Source organism: Stigmatopora nigra, chromosome 10 (genome assembly GCF_051989575.1).
Source record: "Stigmatopora nigra isolate UIUO_SnigA chromosome 10, RoL_Snig_1.1, whole genome shotgun sequence".
In the NCBI taxonomy this organism is placed as follows: Eukaryota; Metazoa; Chordata; class Actinopteri; order Syngnathiformes; family Syngnathidae; genus Stigmatopora; species Stigmatopora nigra.
The window spans coordinates 8,869,290-8,891,202 of record NC_135517.1 but is presented as its reverse complement, the minus strand read 5'-3'; the positions used below and the strand labels follow the sequence as shown (position 1 = coordinate 8,891,202).

The 21,913-nt window shown below is 40.5% G+C and overlaps 5 protein-coding genes and 1 non-coding gene across 9 annotated transcripts; 2 read left to right on the top strand and 4 right to left on the bottom strand.

Annotated features, from left to right (window-relative positions):
- Nucleotides 1-1,332: 1,332 nt before the first annotated feature.
- uqcrc1 (ubiquinol-cytochrome c reductase core protein 1) lies at nucleotides 1,333-5,182 on the bottom strand. Its single transcript, XM_077726815.1, has 13 exons — nucleotides 5,040-5,182; nucleotides 4,303-4,443; nucleotides 4,135-4,221; nucleotides 3,932-4,061; nucleotides 3,580-3,778; nucleotides 3,414-3,493; nucleotides 3,222-3,337; nucleotides 2,815-2,958; nucleotides 2,476-2,636; nucleotides 2,311-2,396; nucleotides 2,043-2,131; nucleotides 1,889-1,964; nucleotides 1,333-1,785 (listed from the first exon to the last, which is right to left on the bottom strand). Exons 1-13 carry the CDS (start codon nucleotides 5,100-5,102, stop codon nucleotides 1,721-1,723), a joined length of 1,437 nt encoding a protein of 478 aa, XP_077582941.1. The 5' UTR covers nucleotides 5,103-5,182; the 3' UTR covers nucleotides 1,333-1,720.
- A 324-nt stretch (nucleotides 5,183-5,506) lies between these two features.
- Nucleotides 5,507-10,649, bottom strand: LOC144202678 (tubulin monoglycylase TTLL3-like). Its single transcript, XM_077725555.1, has 14 exons — nucleotides 10,268-10,649; nucleotides 9,328-9,456; nucleotides 9,037-9,122; nucleotides 8,780-8,924; nucleotides 8,652-8,698; nucleotides 8,447-8,575; nucleotides 8,025-8,139; nucleotides 7,846-7,941; nucleotides 7,604-7,775; nucleotides 7,318-7,466; nucleotides 7,011-7,254; nucleotides 6,353-6,612; nucleotides 6,107-6,282; nucleotides 5,507-6,043 (listed from the first exon to the last, which is right to left on the bottom strand). Exons 2-14 carry the CDS (start codon nucleotides 9,374-9,376, stop codon nucleotides 5,696-5,698), a joined length of 2,016 nt encoding a protein of 671 aa, XP_077581681.1. The 5' UTR covers nucleotides 9,377-9,456; nucleotides 10,268-10,649; the 3' UTR covers nucleotides 5,507-5,695.
- hmces (5-hydroxymethylcytosine binding, ES cell specific) lies at nucleotides 10,604-12,916 on the top strand. The gene is made up of 6 exons (XM_077725559.1): nucleotides 10,604-11,032; nucleotides 11,255-11,398; nucleotides 11,494-11,628; nucleotides 11,708-11,862; nucleotides 11,923-12,115; nucleotides 12,265-12,916. Exons 1-6 carry the CDS (start codon nucleotides 10,844-10,846, stop codon nucleotides 12,442-12,444), a joined length of 996 nt encoding a protein of 331 aa, XP_077581685.1. The 5' UTR covers nucleotides 10,604-10,843; the 3' UTR covers nucleotides 12,445-12,916.
- On the bottom strand, nucleotides 12,571-17,215 carry rab7a (RAB7a, member RAS oncogene family). 3 transcript variants are annotated; one of them, XM_077725562.1, is made up of 6 exons: nucleotides 17,159-17,215; nucleotides 15,067-15,129; nucleotides 14,763-14,889; nucleotides 14,127-14,345; nucleotides 13,917-14,045; nucleotides 12,571-13,842 (listed from the first exon to the last, which is right to left on the bottom strand). In XM_077725562.1, exons 2-6 carry the CDS (start codon nucleotides 15,117-15,119, stop codon nucleotides 13,747-13,749), a joined length of 624 nt encoding a protein of 207 aa, XP_077581688.1. In that variant the 5' UTR covers nucleotides 15,120-15,129; nucleotides 17,159-17,215; the 3' UTR covers nucleotides 12,571-13,746. The 3 variants fall into 3 exon arrangements, with proteins under 3 accessions (XP_077581688.1, XP_077581686.1, XP_077581687.1); XM_077725560.1 differs by lacking the exon at nucleotides 17,159-17,215 and adding an exon at nucleotides 16,576-16,950; XM_077725561.1 differs by lacking the exon at nucleotides 17,159-17,215 and adding an exon at nucleotides 16,021-16,520.
- trnaf-gaa (transfer RNA phenylalanine (anticodon GAA)) lies at nucleotides 17,166-17,238 on the bottom strand. Its single transcript has one exon. It is a non-coding gene; the product is annotated as a tRNA-Phe (tRNA).
- A 189-nt stretch (nucleotides 17,239-17,427) lies between these two features.
- rpn1 (ribophorin I) lies at nucleotides 17,428-21,600 on the top strand. Of its 2 annotated transcripts, none has more exons than XM_077725556.1 (10): nucleotides 17,428-17,785; nucleotides 18,443-18,507; nucleotides 18,597-18,903; nucleotides 18,980-19,189; nucleotides 19,261-19,453; nucleotides 19,540-19,639; nucleotides 19,718-19,856; nucleotides 20,050-20,169; nucleotides 20,507-20,752; nucleotides 20,832-21,600. In XM_077725556.1, exons 1-10 carry the CDS (start codon nucleotides 17,450-17,452, stop codon nucleotides 21,012-21,014), a joined length of 1,899 nt encoding a protein of 632 aa, XP_077581682.1. In that variant the 5' UTR covers nucleotides 17,428-17,449; the 3' UTR covers nucleotides 21,015-21,600. The 2 variants fall into 2 exon arrangements, with proteins under 2 accessions (XP_077581682.1, XP_077581684.1); XM_077725558.1 differs by lacking the exon at nucleotides 17,428-17,785 and adding an exon at nucleotides 18,257-18,376.
- Nucleotides 21,601-21,913: the final 313 nt, after the last annotated feature.

Sequence of the window (21,913 nt, the reverse complement as noted above, 5' to 3'; positions counted from 1 at the left end):
GTTCAAGTGCCTAAGAGTCCTGCAAGACCCCGTCTTCACTGCTGTCCGTCCTCGCTGTCCCCTCTCTAACCCCCTCCCCTTTTAATCTAATTTCCTCCACATTCAAAGCTGCCTTTCTCCAATCTAAAAATAACATAATCATAACCATTCAACAATCAACATTGAAAAAGTAAGGCTTTCCAAATGTACTAGTAAATCCTTGATGCCCTAAAAGACGACGTGTGAAAGTAATATTATCTTAGCCACACGTTCGAATTCATTTGATTTATCATGCAGAAAAGCAACACATCAACTGTGATTATACAATGATAAAATAAACCACAATATGACACAGCAACATCCTTTCCAATATACAAATATAGTTACTTATTTTTTATATACGACAAAATGTACATTTTCAACTAAATTAACTAAATGTCTTTTGTTGATTGTAAAACACAAAGTGTGTGTTTTTTTTTGTTTGTTTCAACATCCCTCTTCACCTGGCACGCTCCAGTAAAATCTCCAGAAAGGGCCTGATTACGTCAAAGGGTCTAAAAGAAGCAGTTCTACATGACGGAGCAAACACAAATACTGTGAGAAATTTACAGGCTTCATTAAGTGGATATCCACATCTGCTGAAGCACGTTGCTGCTTCGTAAAATATGCATTTGAATTTTTGTTGTTGTTGTTGTTGACTGATGCAAATGCAGACGTGACTTTTATGGGTTTAATTGAACTCTTATCACATTTCTGTGCGTCAACACGCAAGTGACGAATGCCCAAGATCTTGTGTGTAAGGAGCATAGAGGCCTGACAAAAGAGCTCGAGATAGTAGCAAGAACAAAAAGCCCCCTGGAAAATGACAAGGAGGAAGATGTCAGGCCAAGAAGTACCTTGTTTCCTGATGCACCTCCAGTGCATCCCATCACTGGAACAATCCTCATCTTACTAATGACTTAAAAGTTAAACTTGATTATGATGACTGGGCCCTCAGGACGCCTGGAGCAAGACGAGTCATCATGTACTACCATAGATAAATGAACGGGGCTTGCACAGATGTCACCGCTCTTCTTAACAAATGTTGAGGAGTTGTACCAGTCGGCCGCATTGCTGTCACAGATACACAATGACTCCGCATTCAAAAGGAGATATGGCTTATTATCAATTGAGATCTGACTGTAGAAGTTCTACATTAATCCTAACTAGTAGCTATGTATCATAACTGATACACATTTGAATTAATTTTGAAGTACTGAAACTCCTCAACTAATATATAATATTCATTAGCTGTCTAGAAAATGCTGCAGTAGATCCACAATATAACGGGCTAAATAAGACCGACAAAAGATGCAATGTCTTAGCATTTTTATTTTATCCAGAATGAGACCTTCTATTATGTACATTAGGGGACAAATGAATCTCACAGAAATTATAAATATACGTGTGCTCCAGGTTGTATTTGGGATGGTCCAAGTCCTGATTATATATAGTCCATTCTCTCCTTCTGCCAAACATCTGTGCCAACTGCTGAGCTCACGTTCAGATTAAACATGGTGACCAATTCAGATCTCTACTCATAAGAGGCAGCTGCCATCTTCAAGAGGCATGACAAGAGACAGAGAAGGAAGGATAGAGAGAATGGATCAATAGCTTTCTGCGTGGACACTTTTCTTGTGAAGGCCAACTAAATCTCAGTATGAGGATGAGGAGCAGACATGAAGAAACACCATGGTGCAATTTAAAATCTAAGCCAGTACATGGCACTTCGCATTCTGTTGTAGTCTGGCAGCTGCTCAACTGGGCCTAATGAAAAAAAAAAAAAGGAAAATGCGCAGGTTCATAAAAGTTTCAGTAGTCATGGTGCATTTGAAAGAGAGTTTAAAAGGGTTCCAGTGTGAGAACTTACCAACACCAGCCACAGCCGGACACTTATCGTAGATGTATTTAGAGCAGACGTCACGCACCATCCTGGGAGTCACGGCCTGAAAAACGCAATCCAAGTTTGGTCAGCACAATAGGACAGCATTACTGGCAATTGCCAATGTTTCAAAGACACTCACATCGATGCGAGCATCCCACTCAGCCAGGGGAATGCGCCGTCCATAGTTCAGAATGTGTCTGCCGATTTCATCACAAATTGGAGTTGTTCCTTAAAAAAAAAGAAAAATAATATGTATATATAAACATATACACACACATTTATATATGACTGCTATATCATTCAGTCTTTTAGCACTTCATGTATTAGCACAACGTAATAGTTTAAGATCTGCTTACTCAGATATGTAAGTTTAGCCTCAATACATGATCATTTAAGTAAGCGCATACCATTTAGCTGTCCCACCATGCTGGCCTTCACAGCATTCTTGCCTCGGGCTACATCACTCTCGGTGACAGTGGTGCACAAGTTCATCCTGCATGGAGAAAAACAAGACTCAGCTTTGGAGAGATTAATTAAATCAGATTCAATGAAGGTATGTCCTCATCTCTCACCAGGCATTCTGGGCCCAGTGCATCATGTCGTCAATGTTGTGCTTATCGGACACAAAGTGAATGCCCAGCAGACCGGTGTCGCTGTAAGCCGAGTGGAATGCCTGGAAGCTGCTACACAGTTTTCCCTCCACGGCCAGGCGGGCTAGACGGCTGCTCATGTTCTTCATACAAGGGCGAGAGCATACGTTTTTTTTTTCCACCAGTGCAAACATAACTACAAATAAATAAAATGTTTCCAAGGTAATACGCATACAGTCTCAAGTGGGAAAGGCTTCAAGCGAATAGATAATAAAATTATATGTTTCCAAGATTAGTCAAAAGACATTACAGGCATCTAACCTTGCCACCACCACAGGTGAGGTCATAGCTTCCAATGATAGCATTAGCCACCATGAGGGGCACAATGTCCGGGCTGGCAGCACTAGCCCCCTCCACGGCGATGGCAATGTGTGCCATTGGCAGAGCATCATCCCTCATGCGAATCTGTGGAAATAGTTGAGACACAATTACTTGCTTTTCAATATTTATTATTGTTTCTTATTTGAAGATGTCTCCGTTTCATGTAAATTGAGACAAAATTTCTTGAATCAAATTCTACAATTTGATGGCTGGGCCTGAGAAATATTTTGCAATATTGATTGTGGTCCTTTCACAACATCAGCTCGGATATTACTGCTTAATGATGTTATAGGTTTACAAGCCGAATGCCCGAAATATCAGTACTATAAACTATTTCTATTGCTCACCTCACTTCCTGTAAACCTGCAGGGAGACAAGACAGGAACAGCATCTCCCTCGTATTCAAAGGACATTCCACTGAAGTGTGACTGGGCCAAACTAACCAGCTCCTCATGGTTCACACCTGCACATTAAGCGCATCAAATGCTGAGCCAATCTGTTTGTGAGTAGTGTATATGGGTGACAAGAAGAGGACAAACCTCCAGCAGCAGCCAGAACCATGCGGGGAGCCTTGTAATGGCTGTTGATGTATTCCACTAGATCCTGGCGGGTGATAGTTCTTAAATAAAAAAAAAGGCAATATGCTTTATTAAAATAGATTTTTTTTAGTAATGAATTGGTTTTTAGTGCTGTCGCCACCCTTACCTGGCAGTGTTGGATGGTCCCAGCACACTGTGGCCAAGCGCTGTGCCCTGGAAGGCAGTGGCATGTAGCAGGTCAAAACAGACCTCCTGCAGATTGCCTTCCACTTCCTCCAGTTCACGTAGCACAACACCCCGCTGCTGCTCGATCTCTGCCTCGCTCAGCGAGCAGTTCTGCACCACCTCTGCCAGCAGCTCCACAGCTGAAGAAGCATACATACTACCTTATTTCCCCATCCCTCCAATAAGATCCAAACAAATCAGAGGTCCACCAGCTTCACAGAACAGATTGCCTCCTAGCTATGAGCTATCAGGTAAATTGCAGGTGCTACAAGATTGCTTAGTAGACGCATTACCTTGAGGCAGATCTTTAGCCAAGGTCTTCATGTAGTGCGCGGTGTGTTCCCGGGAAGTGTAGGAACTCAAATGAGCACCCATAGCTTCCACCTGCTGCTCTAATGCCGATTGAGGGTGCTTCTTGGTTCCCTTCAGAGAAAGGAGAAAAAGTGTGTCAAAAGACCATGTTCACTTTATACAGAAAGTATTTTTATAACTATACCTTGAAGGCCATGTGCTCTAGAAAAAAGCCCGTTCCATTGTTCTTTTCATTCTCATAACGACTCCCAGCACTGATCCATAGTCCAACCTATAATGAAAGATATGAATATTAGAAGTAATGTTGATCATGAGAAGAATATCCCCCTCTATGAGAGTGAAAAGTCCTTACTGTGCATGTAGCATGTTCCGTCTCTTCGGATGCTACCCTCAATCCATTATCCAAAGAGGTGAGCCGGGTTTCAGGGGCTCCCAGCAGGCTTTGGGCATAGCTGACTGAAGCCTGTCCCCGCCTCAAAGACAGCAAAAGGGGCTAGAAATTTGAGAGAGTAACGTATATTATGCAACCTTACACTCACAATGTGTCTAAAAATAAATAAATCAAAATGGAAATTGATTGAAGAAATGCAACAGAAATGTTGGTGATCTAGAAGCACAATAACACAAATACAAATTTACAAGGTCATAACATAGATATTTAGTTATTATAGCCAGGGCAGAAATAAACAACAACATCGAATACAGACATTGATCAGAAATCGAAGAATGTGATTTCATTTTTTTCCAGCCAAAATGATGTACAAGTTCTTGCATAAGAAGCTAAGCTACATTAAGAGGGGGGACGCAATGGGGACAAACCATATCGGACAAGATTACACAATGGAAAATAGCAAAATCATAAAATAAGATAACCAGTTTACACAACAAATGCCACCCCAAAAATCAAATATACGAGCAAAGGCACCATTAGTATTAATAGACAGTTGACCTTGCATTCACTCACGTTAGCTGATGCTAAAATGAAGGTAGCATATGAATCAAGCTAATCAAGGGTTTCTCGATTTTTGGTGGGTTTGATTCAACATTAAGGATATATATCGTTGTTGAGTCAATTGAAATCTTACTTACACTACGGGTTTTGGCGAGTACATGACCCACAGTGCTCCCAACTCGGCACACAGACGCCGCCATTTTTCATTCCAGGTTAGAGAAGACGACAGTTTCCGCTGTCCGAGCGTGTTTTCTTCTTCGTTGAAATGCAAGTTGAGTCATCGGCCTTGGACTTGTATGTCGCCATCATGTGATTGTTAATGATAAATAGCAAAATAGGATTTACAAAAAATGAACAGTCCATTTTTTCCTCTCACATGAATTAGTAATGGTGTGTGTTTAAAAAACAATTAAAAATATATGGAAATAAGTAGTCAATTATTTTCCTTTAAACTCACATTCCATCCAAATAACAACAAATGGACCTTGTCAAATTAAATATAGTAATGTACCTTATGTATGGACAGCATGTCTTTTAAATGTATTTAAAATGAGCAGTCGTTGTTCTTACCATTATTTTTAAACAAAGAATTCAACTTCACAAGTAATTGAAATCATACTTTATTGTAAGAAAACAATTTAAGTGCATGAAAGTACATAGAAAAGGCATTTGGGAGACACAATTGCAGGTTAATTACATCAACTAAAGTGGTTTGAAGTGGCTACATTGCACAATCGTTTTTAGAATTATAGTCTTTAAGAGCTTTTTGATTTTTCTTCTTTGAGTTCAAATGTTATTGAGAAACTATTTTCTGTAACCCCTTTCGCCATAGAAGTACAGAATGTGAGCATGAATCAAGAGGTACCTGTAAGGCCCAGTGTCCTGTGAAAGTTTCAATAGGAACGGGCACTGGCCGCTCAGGAGGAACTTTGTCTTGGACGTTTTTGACGGGCGATTTGGCCCTCTTGACCACTTTTGGCAAACATTTGACTTTTTCTTTCGGCATCTCCTTTTTAGTGATACGATACTTTGAGGTTGAGCGTTTTAATGGCCTCAAAGGGGGAAGCAGAGATGTGTCTTTTAGCCTGAATCCCTCAATAAATAATTTGACTCCCACATACTGTGGGACATCTACAGCTACCTAGAAAGCAAGAGAGAGAACTTCAGCAATTCCGTCAAATGAATTCACATTGCACGTGTCTACCTGTTGATATATGAGCTCAAAATCCCCCGTGTCCGCTGAGCGGTCTGCTCTGCGGTCTAGGACGACACGCAACATGTCCTCCTGCACAGCTGCACAAAGACGGGCTGTGATGGGCGTAGAGGGGGCCATGGTGGGACTGGCATTGATTTCAATCAGCCATGGATGTAAGTCAGGGCCTGGAAAAAAACAAATTATTTTCTACAGAGTAAATATGCTATGTATATTTGCAAACATACACCCTCATACCTAACATGAAGTCGGCCCCATAAAGCTCAAAAGTGTTTTTCCGTGAATCCACGAGATCTTGTGCAGTCTGCAATGCATGTCTAACAGCCTTCTTCATCCCAGGCACAACCACATTTTCCCATTGATCTTTTTGACCTCGACTGGACAGAAAGGTCATAAACTGGTCATCAGACCACATATTGTCGTCAGGTATGACAGGATGGCGTTGATGGGAAGGCCTCAGATGCTTCTGAATGGAATTATTGCACAAATGCACAGAGCTGAAAGGAAAACATAACATCATATTGTAAATAGTTGATGTATACTTATCTGGATGGAATTATTGCACAAATGCACAGAGCTGAAAGGATAGCATAACATCATATTGTAAATAGTTGATGTATACTTATTTGAATGGGATTGTAGTATTGCCTTATGGGAGTATTTAGCCATATTTTTTATGGGATTAAACAAAATTGCCATTTTATTTCAATGTCCGTCCATCCTTTATCTGTTGATCATCTACCAATGTCTTCAAATTACAGTTACTTTTGAACAAGTATTGACAAAAGTATTGGATTTGGTGGTTTATTCACGAGCCAATTTGCTTTTCCGAGTGCGGCTCAGTGAATGGTGAATTAATGGCCAGAACATGCAGATAAACCACTTTTAAACATACTTGTCCAGTGTGTCCAATGAGTACGGTTGTGTAGAGAAGCGTAAGTAGCACTTTTTATAGAACCACACTGTGAGAGGATTCCAGTCCGTCACAAGAAACCACTGGCGTACATCAAACTTTGTTCCCTCCACCAAGAAGGGCCTCTCCAGGTACTTTTGCACCACCCACTTGGATTCCTTGATCAGAGTTGGATTCCTGTCCACCAGGCTGAGGATCTGATCTAAACGCTTGGCACATTTAATACCTAGAAGACCAAAATGACTTATTAGTCATATTTGAAATTGTATCCAGGTGACAGGTTGCTCACCTCTGCCTCTGGACTTGGCTCCGGGCTTGATGATCCATATGTTGTTTATGCCATCTGTATCCAGCTGTGGACTGACCTCAGCTATTCTCTGCAGCATGGCCTTGCAGGAGGTTACTAATGATTTTTTTATTCTAATTTGGGCTCTGTCACTGGAAGAAAAAAACAAGGGACAGAGTCTTATGATGTTAGTTGTAGGCTAATATGTGTACATGCAACCATATATGCTCCCTATCCCTGCGCTTTCTAATACACTATGCACGCAAACCGCACACTGCAGTATACTCACTGAACAAACAAGTAGAAGTTGTCAATAAATTCTCCCCATCCTTCCTTTGCAAGGGATGGAGTGTTTTCCAAACTAGCATCAATGTCAGCATGCTCCAAACTCTCGAGAAAATCCTGGCACTCTTTGAGAGCTGTGCTGATCATTTTTGAAGCAAGAGATGGTTCACAGGCTTCTGTAAGTGGAGTCATGAAATCAAACTGAGCCCTTGTGATTTGTATCAGAATCTAATCAAATAATTGTACCTTGAGTGTGTTCATTTTTTCTCTCTTCCTCAACACTCTGTGCTTCCTCAACAATGTACTTCAAGAAACTTATGCAGGCAGTTCTCCTGTAGTCTTCTTCACGAAGAAAATACAGCACACCAAAGTTATCAATAGGTTGCAAATCTTTCTTTTTCAGAAGCGCATTTAAAATATCTAACCAATGAAAGCCTGCTTCTCATCCCGTGCTCCTAGCTTGTAACAGCGAGGAAAAAATGTCTCTGGGTCTGCTGAGTCAAACCAGTGCAGACTTCTTAGATTCATACACAAACCCACCTGGAACAGATATTAAAGAGCAATTGCTTGTTGTTCATAGTCATACCTGGACTTACAGTGCAAGACAATATCTGGTAAAAAAAAATGCCTGTAATTTAGTATATAAAAGAAGTATTCAATTATACAAATTGAAATGAAAATCTCTGTGTTTACTTAATTGATGATAATATAGTTGGTGGTTGCTTAGCCCAGTATTTGGATGGTCTTCCCATATTGCGTGGTTTTTTTGGGGGGTACTTTGATTTACTGCTACAATACCAAAGCATCCATTTTAGATTATTCAAAGAAAAACTCAATATTCATTTACCTTGGTGGTGAAGCTTCCTGCTTTGGCAAAATGATTGATCATCTGTTCTTTCTGCAAAATACTGGTATTGATGGCATCTCTTCTATTTGTCCAGTAAAAATTAACCATTTCATTCCGGACCATGCGAGACTAATGATAAGAAATGCGATACTATTTAATTTTGTGTCATAACAACACCAGATATTATCATTCTCTGTGGCCATACCATAAGATCATACAGTCCATTTGGATCCTGGTCATGGTTTTTCTCATCTAAGAAAAGAATTAAAAGGGACATTTTAGCCATTATAAAAACACATGATCAGCCAATCATATATTTATTATCTGTGTCACCAGCATCAATACAGTAGCTCTCTCTGTCAGGGGGCATGTACTTAGCATGACCAGGGCGCCACATCCGCTTTTCCACCCACCCTCTTGCCTTCAGTGAGGCCCTAATGGCAGGGTAAGGGCCCTGAATGGAGAACACTTTATGCAACTAAAGTAAGAGAAAGAGGGAGGTGATGACAAAATAGAGGTAAATGTAAAAATTGCATGTTGAAAAAAATGTGTAGACATTCTTTCATTATTAAAAAGCATTTTTGACCCACCTTGACAGTTTTGTCCACAATGGCCTTGGCTGTCCTTAGTCTATCTGGGTTGAGAGCAGGCAGTGGACAACTGTGCCGAGGCGAAGCTGTTACACACGCACACACACACCCTTGCATATAATATACTGTATTTTACAGTATGTACACCATATATTCTTTATTAAGTACATTAGATTAGATAACTTTACCCTACCCGTATTCGAGGAAATTTCATGTGCACATGTACACAAGCATACGAAAAAAGAACAGATGTGCGAGCCATCTGTTTGGGCGTATTGTAAAATGACTTACTAGAGTGTGGGTTTTTGACTTCAGCTTGAATTTGGAATTGTTGCACCATTGCTGTTAACTTCTGGATTTTAAACCAACCCGCAGATTGTCCCACTTGCAAATGCGAGGGGAATCTTTCACAGATCTTACCTTGAAGAGCGTGGAGGTAAAAAAAACAACCTGCAGTGAATGTAAGTAAAGTTCTATTGAGTAAGCTACAGGCCAAAAAGAGTAACCTAATGAAAGTTTAATGATGGATTCAAACGTTCGTGTCTACAGGGCAACCTTATGATTTATTCATGACATGTTATCTATAAGCTGACTAACTGTCCAGGCGTCAAGTTTGGAGTCAAGGCAGATATTTTCTTGCATATACAACAATATGCCAACATTGAGGAGTTCCAAAAACAAAACAAAAAACAATATGACACATGAGTAACATTCTTAATTGTATTCTTAAATAAAAAGAAATGGAATTGTTCAGTTAAAAGATATGAATACTGCAGAATTCAGGTGTATTTTTTTAAACTAGTCAAAGTATCACATTTATTCGTTATCGGGACAATTGTTCTAAATGATTTTTGTTCAGTGTTTAATGGTTTTGGCATACATCTCTTTTTAAATTTAAAAATAAATAAAGATGTATATGCACGGTTTATGTACTGTCCAAAATGTATCAATGCAAAAATAGTAAAGTGAAAAGAAGGTAGTGGTGATACTTTGTCAATATCAAGTGCATCAAATTGCAGAAGGCTTGAAATGGCACAAGTAAACCTTTTTAACATTGCTGGGAAAATATTAAAACATTTTTCAATACTTAATCAATACACAAATTCCCAAATCAAAGTGTACCCAAAATCCAAATAAAAAGATATATTAATTGCACTATATCATTTAAGGCATTTTAAAATTAGAAGGAAAAAACGTACTATTGTGAGTACACAGAACTTTTTATTCCTACCTGTATAGATAGCTCCGATGTGGTGAGTTTGTTGTTGATTTTCACCAGAGGGACGTTCGCTCTGCCCTAACACGGTTTACGGTATCCATGGCAACAACTGGAGGCTCAATGCAACTTACCTGTACACATTTGTTATATTAAATATCATTTTATGAAATGTCACTTATTATTTTTGACATGTAATGAAAAAGAAAGGTTAGTTAAAAGTATGCATGTTGAAAGCTTAGCCAGATCGTACACGTTATCGCCACATCTTTTTTCAATGCACACAAAATAATTTTCTGCTCGACATCGCCATCTTGGCTCAAAGCTATTTGTTTCATAGATATCACACAAACAAGGCTAGATGTCCAAGTGACGAGTAGCAGCTCAACTATTTGGCATCTTGCATATTTTGTAATATAGTTATCAAAATCTCCCCATCTGTCAAAACATACACCCGGGACGACAAACTCGCCTTGGTAGGTACAAAATAATAGTTAGAAATATAGGATCTGTGCGGCTCAGATGTTATCATAGCACCACAACGCTAACTAAAAATATAATTTTAGTGAGGAGGTAGATTTTTTCTGTGAAATGTGTGGAAGGACCGCTTGCACTCTTGCTCCGGACGAAGTGAGCCGAGCTTGCCCATACAGAAACCGGGACGGGCAGAGAAAACGGCCTGGCTGGAGGGACGGAGACGCGGACAAATACCGACCATCCTACAACAAGAGCCCCCAGTCAATGAGCCCGGTTCTGCTATCCCATAGACACTTTGACAAGGTAACCAAATCGAAAACCTTTTCAAAAAAATCCAACTAAACTCTTGCTCATAATGCAATCTAGATTAAAAAAATAATCTTAACTCATGGCTTGCCATTGACAACAATAGACGTCCAATTCAATGAAAGTGAAATGACTGGCTGTGAGTGCTCTTCATCAATGGAAGCTAGAATTATGTACAAAAAAGGTTTTAGGTCCTCATGATGTCCCATGTGTGCACAGAATGCTCCTGTGGATGAGTGTGTTCTGGCTTCCATGCGTTGGGGACTTGTTCCTTCCTGGTTTAAGGAGAATGACCCAAGCAAGATGCAATACAGCACTAACAACTGTCGCAGTGAAAACATCCTTCAAAAAAAGTCTTACAAGGTACTTGTACATGCCAACTTTTATAGACTAGCAAATTAATAGCAAACTGCTCTTATGTCCCATTTGACATCTACTGGCTTTGTTCTACTACCAAGGATCCACTATTGAAAGGACAGCGCTGCGTTATCTTGGCTGATGGCTTCTACGAGTGGAAAAGGAAGGACAAAGAGAAGCAGCCATTTTTCATTTATTTCCCTCAGACCTCAAATACTTGTGTGAAGCAAGAACCCGTAAGAGACCCGACAGAGCTATCCTTCACAATAAACTGTGTTTTTTCCACAAATTAACATTTCCTGGGTTTTCTAACAGGAAGAAGAATCATCAGATGACTGGACAGGATGGAAGTTGCTTACCATGGCTGGAGTATTTGATTGTTGGACGCCACCATCTGGTGGAGAACCCCTTTATACCTATACAGTCATCACGGTGAACGCTTCCCCTAATCTCCAAGGTATCCATGACAGGTGAGGTCAGATCTTACGACACAACTTTGCTACGGAGCTGAAGGTGGTTGTCTGTTTCAGGATGCCGGCTGTTTTGGCCGGAGAAGAGCAAGTGAGGAGATGGCTTGATTTCGGCGAGGTCAAATCTTCAGATGCGTTAAAACTGCTGCAGTCCGAAGACACTCTGACCTATCACCCAGTCTCGTCACTAGTCAATAATTCTCGTAACAACACTCCCGAGTGCCTTCAACCTGTGGACCTCAACCAGAAAAAGGTACTAGTTGTAATAGTGTAAAACAAATGCAACCCAGTGGCCACACTGTACCTCCATGTGATCATAATCACATGATGCTCACAGTTAATATCATTTATATCAGTTTACTGTTGAATTGAGTGACAAATGTGAGCATGTATTCCTCCAAGGAGCCCAAGCCAACAGCTAGCAGCAAGTTGATGATGAGTTGGCTACAAAACGGCTCTTCAAAAAAGAGGAAGGAGCCTGATGCATGTAACAGTCAGGAGGAGAAAGACAATGCTTGCAAGTCTACAGGACCACTTGAGCAGTGGCTGCAGGGGACCAGCAAAAAAACAAAGAAAATGTAAACTGTTTTTTGTTTGTTTGTTTTTTACCATTCAGCTCATTGATAATTGTGCCATTCTTGTACTTTTACACACTTCACAGGCATATCTCAAGTCATACATGTTCAAATAGTTTTAGAAATAAACAGGTTTCTGAATTTGATGTTTTATTACCCTTATTCTGGAAAGGCAAAGACATTTTGAAACATTGCTATGCATTTATCATATTTAGAATATAACGATGAATGCCACTAATCCACATCCCCATTTCACTTTTTCTCTCACTTACACAGTTAGTTATCTTCTAATCTATAATGCATTTCCATTTTAACATGATTCAAATAGACAGTTTTGATTGGTTAAAAGAAAAATGTCAAGCACTTAAAGCAACCGGGAGTAAGCTATGGGGATGCACATGATTGTCATCCCCACAAAATGATTGCAATTATACAAAGTCTTTCAAAGAGTTATCAATAAAAAGAAACATTGGCTATGAGTATTGAGTTATAAATGAGTTATACTTCAGGGCTGAAGCAAAATGCTGTCTTGATTTGTTTCATGTTTCCACCAGAAGTGATTATACTGTCCAAAAAAGTCAAAAGAGGAACAAAACTAAGCTGGTGCCAGTTTCAAGTAGCTCCACAATGAAGTTATTTTCAATGAAGACAACAAGAACAACCTGCACACTTGAGTCCTCATGTTCATTGTGAACTAAATAGCACAACATCAATAGGCAAAATATTACTTGAATAGTCACATTTTAATCATCCAAATTTGAGTTTTGATCCCAAAATGTATTATAATTTAATGTTGCGTGAGGCAAGGCGTGACACAAAGCCACAAGACAAGTAACTAAAAGATGAGGACCAGTGTTGCCTCTATTCTTCATGCAGTAGTGTCTTCCTGTGAATGTAAGAAAATAACCACCAGAGCTACAGAAAAGAAAAAAAAAACTCAAAATGTACTCTTTGAAACACAAAAATAGGAAGTTTGAGCTCAATGTAAAAATGATTGTGAAAGCAGCAGTATTCAGAGAACTGAAAATGTCTTGTTGCTATTTAAACGTGAAAAAACACTGGACACAAATAATAGGCGTACGATTTTTAAAGGTGTTCTTTGGGCTAGGAGACCGACACTGGACAGAAAGGTGTTTTTCTCATACATAAGGAAAAGAATGCAGCATGTTGATCGTGTTGTGCTCTTTTGAGCAGGATGCTGCTTGCGTGATGGGCATGAGAGGGCAACATGGTGGCTCAAAGGAAGGGAGAATATTTAGACAAGGCATGACGAGGCGATGAGGGCCATGACACTGATCTCAATTGGTCCTCAGCAGCTGCAGGTCTCTGCTGAAGGCTTGGCTCGTTCGTTCCTGTCTAGCTTAATCGGCTCTGGAAATTCGTTGTACAGCTCCACCTCGGTCTCCTGGTAAAGCAGGCAAGCAGAGGACGAGTTGAACATTTGCCCCGACAGCTGCCAGGTTACTGTAAACGTGTTACCTGTTTGAGAGCGTTGCGTGCAATCGTCTGGAAGGCCTGCTCCACGTTAATGGCCTCCTTGGCGCTGGTTTCAAAATAGGGGATGTTGTTCTTGCTCTGACACCAAGCTTGTGCCCTCTTGGTCGTAACCTAAAAGCACCCAAAACATATTTGAGAGCCTGGTAAATATCTTATGAAACAAAAAGAAAAAAAGGAAGTTGGAAAGGACACCTGTCTGTTTTCTAAGTCAATCTTGTTGCCAAGCACGACAAAGGGGAAATTCTCTGGGTCTCTGGGGCTGGCCTGAATCAGGAACTCATCCCTCCAGCTATCTAGTGTCTTGAAGGTGTTGGGAGCCGTTACGTCAAAGACGAGAACGCAGCAGTCTGCGCCGCGATAGAATGCCACCCCTAAGGACTGGAACCTCTCCTGACCTGCTGTGTCCCAAATCTGAAACACAATCAGAAGGCAATAACAATAAGTGATGGGGACTGAGTGGCAACTTGAGGAGTTGAGCTGAGTGTTTCCTACCTAATTTACGGTTGGGAAGGGTTTAATTTAAAATGTAAAATAATTTTAAAAAGAAAAAATAATTGTTATTTCCTGAGTTGCTGAATTTACGTTAGCTTTAAGCCTCCGAATTGCAACTCCAGTGCCACTATATATACGTGGATGGAGAGGAATTCAGAATGACTGAATTAAATGATTAAACTGTATAGAGGTACAGTGGTTACTGGTTTTAAAATTACATTACATTTGATAAGGAAGTCTGGACTCCCTTTCAAGGGCTGTTAAATGAGAAACGGTATAAAAGGATTGGAAGCCTCTGTCAGTACAGTATCTAAGCTATAGTTATACGTTTAATACCTGCATTGTGACAAGTCTGTCATCCACCATGACTTCTTTCGTCAAGAAGTCTGCACCTATCGTGGCTTTGTACTGGTTACTGAACTTCTTATTCACATATTGGTTCATCAACGAGGTCTTCCCCACTCTTTGAGGAAGATAGCAAAGACACAAAAAGGTCAGGGACAGAATGAATTCAATTGTGTGTTTGCATGACTGTGTTGTGGAGAGGTGGCAGCAAAACAAGGTTTGTTTTTCTGCAGCATGCATCCATGGCAGGAGGTACAGTGCAAAGCACTTGTGTTTAAAGAGCAGGACCACTCACCCAGAGTCTCCAAGGATGATGACTTTCAGGAGGACTTTCTTCCTTGAAGTCATTGTGCCTCAACTGGAACAACATAGCAAAACATAAAGAAAGAAAGAAATGACAAAGGCGGGAGAACCCCCCACAGTGTTCACAGCTGCTCAATGCTATCAATTGTTATATCGGCACTATTCTCTTTATAACAAAAAGGCTTCTCAAATATTGCCTCATAAGAACAATAAAACATGCCAAGTGTGCCATTGACTTCACTTCTGCAATAGAATTTCAAAATCTTGGCAGGACGTATTGTGAGATTTCTGTATCCTATTTGAAAGCAAACTATCTATGTTAAATCAGAATGCATAATGTTACATTTTCTGTGGTTTTCTGACATGCTACACAAAGCACAAATCCCTTTCATCAATTGTATATGAAAAAAATAATCTACTTTTTAATTAGGGGGGGATTTTGTTTATACACAATTATTTTGGAAAAAAACTGATTAATCACTTTACAAAACATGTTTAAAGATGCTGCTTATAGAAGCCCAAATTTCACATGAAATATAAATTAAAAAGTCCCAAAGCAACGTAAAGAACAAAACCAGTGTTACTAATTACTACTCAGTTTTCTTTTAGAGGAGAGCATACTGTTGATTACATCACTGTTGATTCCATACAAATTGATTATCTACTATTGTATTTAAAAGAGTCACGTGAGGAGACATTGCAGTGCCAGCCTTTACATGAGACGACTGTAGTGATTTATAGATGAAACAGAATCAGTATAATGATCAAAATTGACCATACTTTGACCATAATCAGTGAGCATTCCACACTCTGAGTGTGCCATTTAAGCACTCCATCTAGAATGGATTGACCAAAATCCAACCTCTGTTGCATGTTTGGATTAAGATTACTGTTTTGATTATTTTTTAAGGACAGTCGGTTGGTCAATAGGCGTCCTTTCACTTACCGTTTTGCTCTTTTAGTGTCAAATAACCACGGCGTTGGTAAAGAAGGCCAAATTACTAGGACAGCGGCGTTCCTAATCTACACCCCATGACACATTGTCAGGGACGGATCACATGCTTGGACAAAAAAAGGGCTAAAACAGCCATGATTTGGCATAGCAGCATTTAGCTTGACCGTGGTTTTAACAACGATCATTCGTAAAAAAAGACATATACAAAAGAGAAACACTAATAAATCCGGGTAATCGATCACACAGACTGCACTGTCATCATTTTTTTATGTGAAATCTCTCAGAAGGTGACAACGCGAAAGAAAAATCGCAAAGGAACATATTTATAGCATCAAAAAAGTAAGATATCTTGCAAGGTTGCAACATGCACCCAGTGCCATTATTTGCCCCGTCATGAGCGTTGATGTATTATTTTAATGGCATTTTTGCCAGCATCTATCGATTCCGTTAACGTTTAGCAAAACAGTATGAAAGATCAGACGATTCGCAAAGATTTGCCGTATATATATTGACATAGCCAGTGCGTAAAAATATTAAAAATCATACCTGTGAGACGATATTGTGGTCAAAATATCAAATGGACTTTTTCCTCCGCCTCGGTTCCTAGCGTTAGCCACCGAGCAGATTAGCAAAAAAAAGGGAGGGCAGTATAGTTCCTTTTAAATGTTTGTCGTCACAAAACTGTCCGTTTGACGCTTCGATACTTAACTAATATATAATAGCTATTCGACGCGACTAAGAATCTTAATTGAAATGGGCGCTGTCGGTGGCAGCGTATATCCCACTTGGAGATTTGCTACAATGGTGTCTTGTTGTCGTTGACGTTGGCTTTTCCTGTCTGTCAAGCTAACGTCCTAGCCTAGCCTTTAGCCTCGCGGTCCACTTCCTCCAAAACAAGCTCCGTCGGAGCCGGTGACGTACACGCTGGCAACGCCTTGCGCTCTTGGGCCAGTTACCCCCCAAATAAAAATAAAAATAAGGTTGAGTATTGTTTTTAATATAAGGTAAGCACGTGCATTCACTCAAATATATTAGAGCGCAGTTGGTCAATATTGTTTAGAAGGCTCCGAAATTGGTTAATATATGAATTATAAGGTTTATTTGACGTCGAAATGCTTCAAAACACTACCTCCGCTTGCCGAAACCCGGGATCGAACCAGGGACCTTTAGATCTTCAGTCTAACGCTCTCCCAACTGAGCTATTTCGGCTTCGAGTTGTCTAACCATGATTTGAAATCCTCATAACAAGTTTCTTTGGAAAATGCTACATGCACCAACAAAAACAGGGTAGTTTTTACTGAGCGTCATATTTTTTAAAAGCTGGACATTTTGAAACGTATGCAAAAAGTTAAAGAATCGTGAAGTATTGGTGCTTAAATCGCTTCCGGTGCTGAATTTGTGACGTCACGTGTTGGCTCGAATGAATGAAGCGTCATCTTGTAGTTGCGCGGCCACGGCCTTTTTACTTACTCCTTTAAACCAAATCGAACACATTTTCCTCGGTACTCGTCTTCCGAAACTTCACACCATGACGAGAAGGCTGCTGCACGGCGCTTTTCTGCTGCTTTTGGCCGCTGCACACTGTTCGGCTACTTTGGTGAACGACGAAGTCAAGAGAACGGTGGACCTGAGCACTCATTTGGCCAAGATCACCGTCGACATTGTGCTATCTAACCATGCGCGCTACGACGTCCAAAGCTTCATCCTAACCGTGGATCCCGAACTTTACCCACACATGGCATACATCGGAGCCTCGGTGAGTTGGAAATGAGCGAATTGAATATCAGGCTGCAACAACGGGCTTTTGCTTAGCGGCTAGCTTATTAGCTACCCCACGACAGAGGAAACGCTAAACTCGTTGTCCATATGTCTGCTAAATCGTTGTCAAACTTTTGCATGACAACGTAACGCTCCAGAATTATGCCACGTTGTCTCTAAATTGCATTTAACAAAGCGCTCAAGTGTGGTGCGACGTTTTTACTAGGCAACAGCCACGTCTCCAATGATTTTGCTAATGGCTAACCTCAAATGATCACATAAATGGTCAAGCGGTTTTAAATCAAATATTTATTTGTATTGGTGCAATCACTGGGAATAGTCATTTGCTGACCATTAATTTCCTTACTTGTGCATGTTTGATCTAGCGAGTGAATGACACGTAAGCTATGTGCAGACTACTTCCGGTTACAATACCGTATCTCATCCGCCCATTTTCCTACAGTGTAGCCAGGGGTGGCCAAGTCCCCTCGATTAGGGTTAGGTTTAGGGTTACCTTTTAGTATTCAGGTTAGGGTTAGCGAGGACACACTTCGAACTGTAAAAGGGGCACAATTAAATCTGGTGTATGGTGTGTACGCATTATTATAATATAGATCTACCTCCCAATGATTGTACTCTCTCATTGTATTCATAGGTGCCAGATGATGACGAAGATGATGGCCAACTGGAAATCTCGGAAACCAAAATTTCCAGCTTAACGTAAAGAAGTATTCTCATAAATTTGTAGCAGAAAAATGTTAGATCCTTATTGATGTGTGGTACGTAATTTGTTTATCCTTCTTTTACAGCGGTGTTTTCTTTCAAGTAAATCTCCCATACAATTTGGTTGTTGGTAATAAGATCAAAGTAAAGGTGGAAATGACTTTCAGTCATGTTCTGGAGCCCTTCCCATCAGACATCACTCAGGCTGAGCGCCAACTGGTAGTTTTTCAAGGCAACCACTATTTCTACTCGCCATACCCCACGCAAATTCAGACAACCCGTGTTCGTCTGGCATCCAAAACGGTGGAGAGCTACACCAAACTGGGCAATCCCTCCAAGACAGATGATACCATTGAATACGGTCCATACCATGATATCCCCCAGTTTAGCCAGGTACTGTTCCTCACAGTGACAATAATGTGCTAGAAAGTGTTGTCAGGTTCTAAAGTGCATGTCCTTCTATGTCCAGGATTCCATGAGGATTCACTTTGAGAACAACACACCCTTTCTTGCTATTAGTAGCATTACCCGCACCATTGAGGTGTCTCACTGGGGCAACATTGCAGTGGAAGAGACCATTGATGTGAGGCACACTGGAGCTGTTTTGAAGGGCCCATTTTCACGCTACGATTACCAGCGTCAGTCAGACAGTGGCATCTCGTCTGTCAAGTCCTTCAAGGTATGATCGCTTGCGTTTAATTACTAATTCCTCGTTGTGAAATGACAACGATTTACCCTTTTCCTTAACAGACTATACTTCCAGCTTCTGCACAAGATGTCTACTACAGGGATGAGATTGGAAACATTTCCACATCCCACCTGCAGATTCTGGATGACTCTGTGGAGGTTGAGATCAGGCCTCGCTTCCCCTTGTTTGGAGGCTGGAAGACCCATTACATTATTGGGTACAACCTACCCAGCTATGAGTACCTCTACACACTGGGTGAGCATATTGGAAATGTATTTGGCTAACATAATCTGGACTGCATTAAAATAAAGAGGATTTTGCTAACATACATCATTTTTTAGGAGACCAATATGCACTGAAGATGAGACTGATTGACCACATTTACGATGACCAAGTCATTGACTCTATGACTGTGAAAATAATTCTACCAGAGGGAGCCAAGTGAGCTTGAACAAACATTTACATTTAATGTTTAAAAAAAAAACTAATTCTTCTTCTTTTACTGCCTTCCCTTTTTAGAAACATCCAAATGGAGACCCCATATAAAATCAATCGCCTACCAAATGAACTGCACTACACGTATCTTGATACCTTTGGCAGACCTGTGCTGGTTGCCACCAAGGACAACCTGGTAGAACAGCACATTCAGGATGTTGTGGTAAGATAGGCTAATGAGAAAGGCTTTTTGTGTTGTTTAACCTAATGTTTTTGAATAATATATTCATAATCCCAAAATGTAACACTGTGTAGATTCTCAGTTTTCTGGGTCCAACAATCAGATACTGGAGATCACCATGAATAAGCACATAACAAAAGTGTGATTAATGGCGCTATTATTTTGTCCTACGTAGGTTCACTACAACTTCAATAAGATTCTGATGCTGCAAGAACCTCTCTTAGTTGTAGCAGCCTTCTACATTCTCCTCTTCACTGTCATCATCTATGTTCGGATGGACTTTGCCATAACAAAGGTTTGTTTTCAGCCTTTTTCAGTAGTCCTGCAATTCCCATTTTCCTAGCCACTAATTAGAAAAAAAGGTGACATTTGATTATGCACAAATGTATAACTTGAGGCATTTGGAGCAGCAGTGTAGCTTGCAACGGCACACAGATAAGTATATTGACTGTATTGCCAGCATAAACATGTGACGTTACTTAAGTCACTGTAGATATGACTGCCAGTGGCCATCTGAAGTGAACCAAATACATAATCCAAAGAAATAGTTTGTATTGAATGTCACTCTGTTAATTTTATAATATGTCAGCTTGTTATAACTAATTTTCTCTTTGTTTTTGTTCCTCCCTCAGGACCCAGCGGCTGAGGTCCGCATGAAGGTCGCCTCCATCACTGAGCAGGTTCTCACCCTGGTTAACAAGCGTTTGGGCCTCTACCGACACATGGACGAGGTAGTGAACCGCTACAAGCAATCTCGTGATACGGGCGCACTCAACAGTGGCCGTAAGACCCTGGAGGCCGACCACCGCGCGCTCACCAATGAGATCAGCGGACTGCAGGCTCGCCTCAGGACCGAAGGCTCAGATTTGGCTGAAAAGGTGCGCGCCGATCAGGTTTGACGGAACTTGATTATTAAATAGAGTGGAGTAGAGTTAACGGTTGTTGTTTTGTTGCTAGGTCGGAGAGTTGCAGAAGCTCGACGGCCAGGTTAAAGAGCTCGTGTGCCGCGCAAGCCAGGAGGCAGAGCGACTGGTCGCCGGCAAAGTGAAGAAAGAGGCTTACATCGAGAATGACAAGTCTCTGGCCAGCAGGAGACAAGAGTTGATTGTCCGTATCGACAGTCTGCTGGATGCTCTGTAAACAAGATATCAACGCTCGAGTACGTATGGCAACCCCAATAAATGTGACAAACATGCATTTCACATCATATACAGCCCACTGTATGTCATCTGGTGGCTTTATCCAAACACTCGTGCCTCGTGTTCAACTGGATCACAGGTTGTTGAGCTCTCCCCCCTTCGTCACATATGCTGAGATTTGACATTTCTTCTTGTTTAAATTTCTACTTTAAATTTTGTTTTGTGTTTTACAAGAAGTAATAACTAAATGGCCTGAATGTTCTCAGTTTGTTGCCCTCGTACACCAATTCTAAGTTGACATCTTCTCATGCGGTAAGTTGTGATAGTTACTTATGTTTGCCAATTTTCTACAGTTTGCACTTACTGTACTTTTTCTACTTCTTGGTTTTGAAGCTCTGATATTTTTTTTTGAGACATGTCACCTTTGTCACTATAATTTAGCCACATTTTCTACACTTAGTGGTTTTATAAGAGGTGTTGCCCCCAAGATTAATACGTGAAATGAGATTTTTTTTAAGACATTGAGATCAAGGGAAATGAAAGCAAAACTGTTGAATTTGAAACCAAAATAAAAATTGGAGCTACAACCTTTTCCATTGAGTTATTTACCCATATTCCATTTTCTGTGCTGGGAAAAAAAACAGTGATGGGTGCAGTAGCGCCTGGTGTGTCAATATTAATCTTTAAATATAGTATAAAAGAAAAGACATGGCATCCCCATACGTTAGGCTAGTAGCAATAGTGCCAACCCTTCTCGTCTAGATGGGTTGGACGTCTAGCGCTGGCAATGGCAGCCAATGAATTCAATGAGTGCCCTATTAAATGGTGAAATACCTGCCTCGGCTAGGAAGTTCAGTTAACAGAAAATACTTACCAAAGACGTAGTAACCGTATGGGGGC

Bases quoted from the DNA above. Each gene is read 5' to 3' on its own strand.
- rpn1 (XM_077725556.1), top strand. From the start codon at position 17,450: ATGAATGAAGCGTCATCTTGTAGTTGCGCGGCCACGGCCTTTTTACTT. The intron at 20,170-20,506 runs GTTTGTTTTCAG...TTCCTCCCTCAG, and splicing joins TGGACTTTGCCATAACAAAG to GACCCAGCGGCTGAGGTCCG. The intron at 20,753-20,831 runs GTGCGCGCCGAT...TTTTGTTGCTAG, and splicing joins GCTCAGATTTGGCTGAAAAG to GTCGGAGAGTTGCAGAAGCT.
- rab7a (XM_077725562.1), bottom strand. From the start codon at position 15,119: ATGACTTCAAGGAAGAAAGTCCTCCTGAAAGTCATCATCCTTGGAGAC. The intron at 14,046-14,126 runs GTGTCCTTTCCA...GGGTGCTTTTAG, and splicing joins TTGACTTAGAAAACAGACAG to GTTACGACCAAGAGGGCACA. The intron at 13,843-13,916 runs GTAACACGTTTA...CTGCTTTACCAG, and splicing joins CACGCAACGCTCTCAAACAG to GAGACCGAGGTGGAGCTGTA.
- hmces (XM_077725559.1), top strand. From the start codon at position 10,844: ATGTGTGGAAGGACCGCTTGCACTCTTGCTCCGGACGAAGTGAGCCGA. The intron at 11,033-11,254 runs GTAACCAAATCG...ATGTGTGCACAG, and splicing joins CCCATAGACACTTTGACAAG to AATGCTCCTGTGGATGAGTG. The intron at 11,629-11,707 runs GTAAGAGACCCG...GTTTTCTAACAG, and splicing joins CTTGTGTGAAGCAAGAACCC to GAAGAAGAATCATCAGATGA.
- uqcrc1 (XM_077726815.1), bottom strand. From the start codon at position 5,102: ATGGCGGCGTCTGTGTGCCGAGTTGGGAGCACTGTGGGTCATGTACTC. The intron at 4,444-5,039 runs GTAAGTAAGATT...TCAAATTTCTAG, and splicing joins TACTCGCCAAAACCCGTAGT to CCCCTTTTGCTGTCTTTGAG. The intron at 3,779-3,931 runs GTAATGCGTCTA...ATGCTTCTTCAG, and splicing joins GGCTAAAGATCTGCCTCAAG to CTGTGGAGCTGCTGGCAGAG.
- LOC144202678 (XM_077725555.1), bottom strand. From the start codon at position 9,376: ATGGTGCAACAATTCCAAATTCAAGCTGAAGTCAAAAACCCACACTCT. The intron at 8,925-9,036 runs GTGGGTCAAAAA...CTCTTACTTTAG, and splicing joins TTGTGGACAAAACTGTCAAG to TTGCATAAAGTGTTCTCCAT. The intron at 6,283-6,352 runs GTATGAGGGTGT...GTTTTTTTCCAG, and splicing joins TGGGGCCGACTTCATGTTAG to GCCCTGACTTACATCCATGG.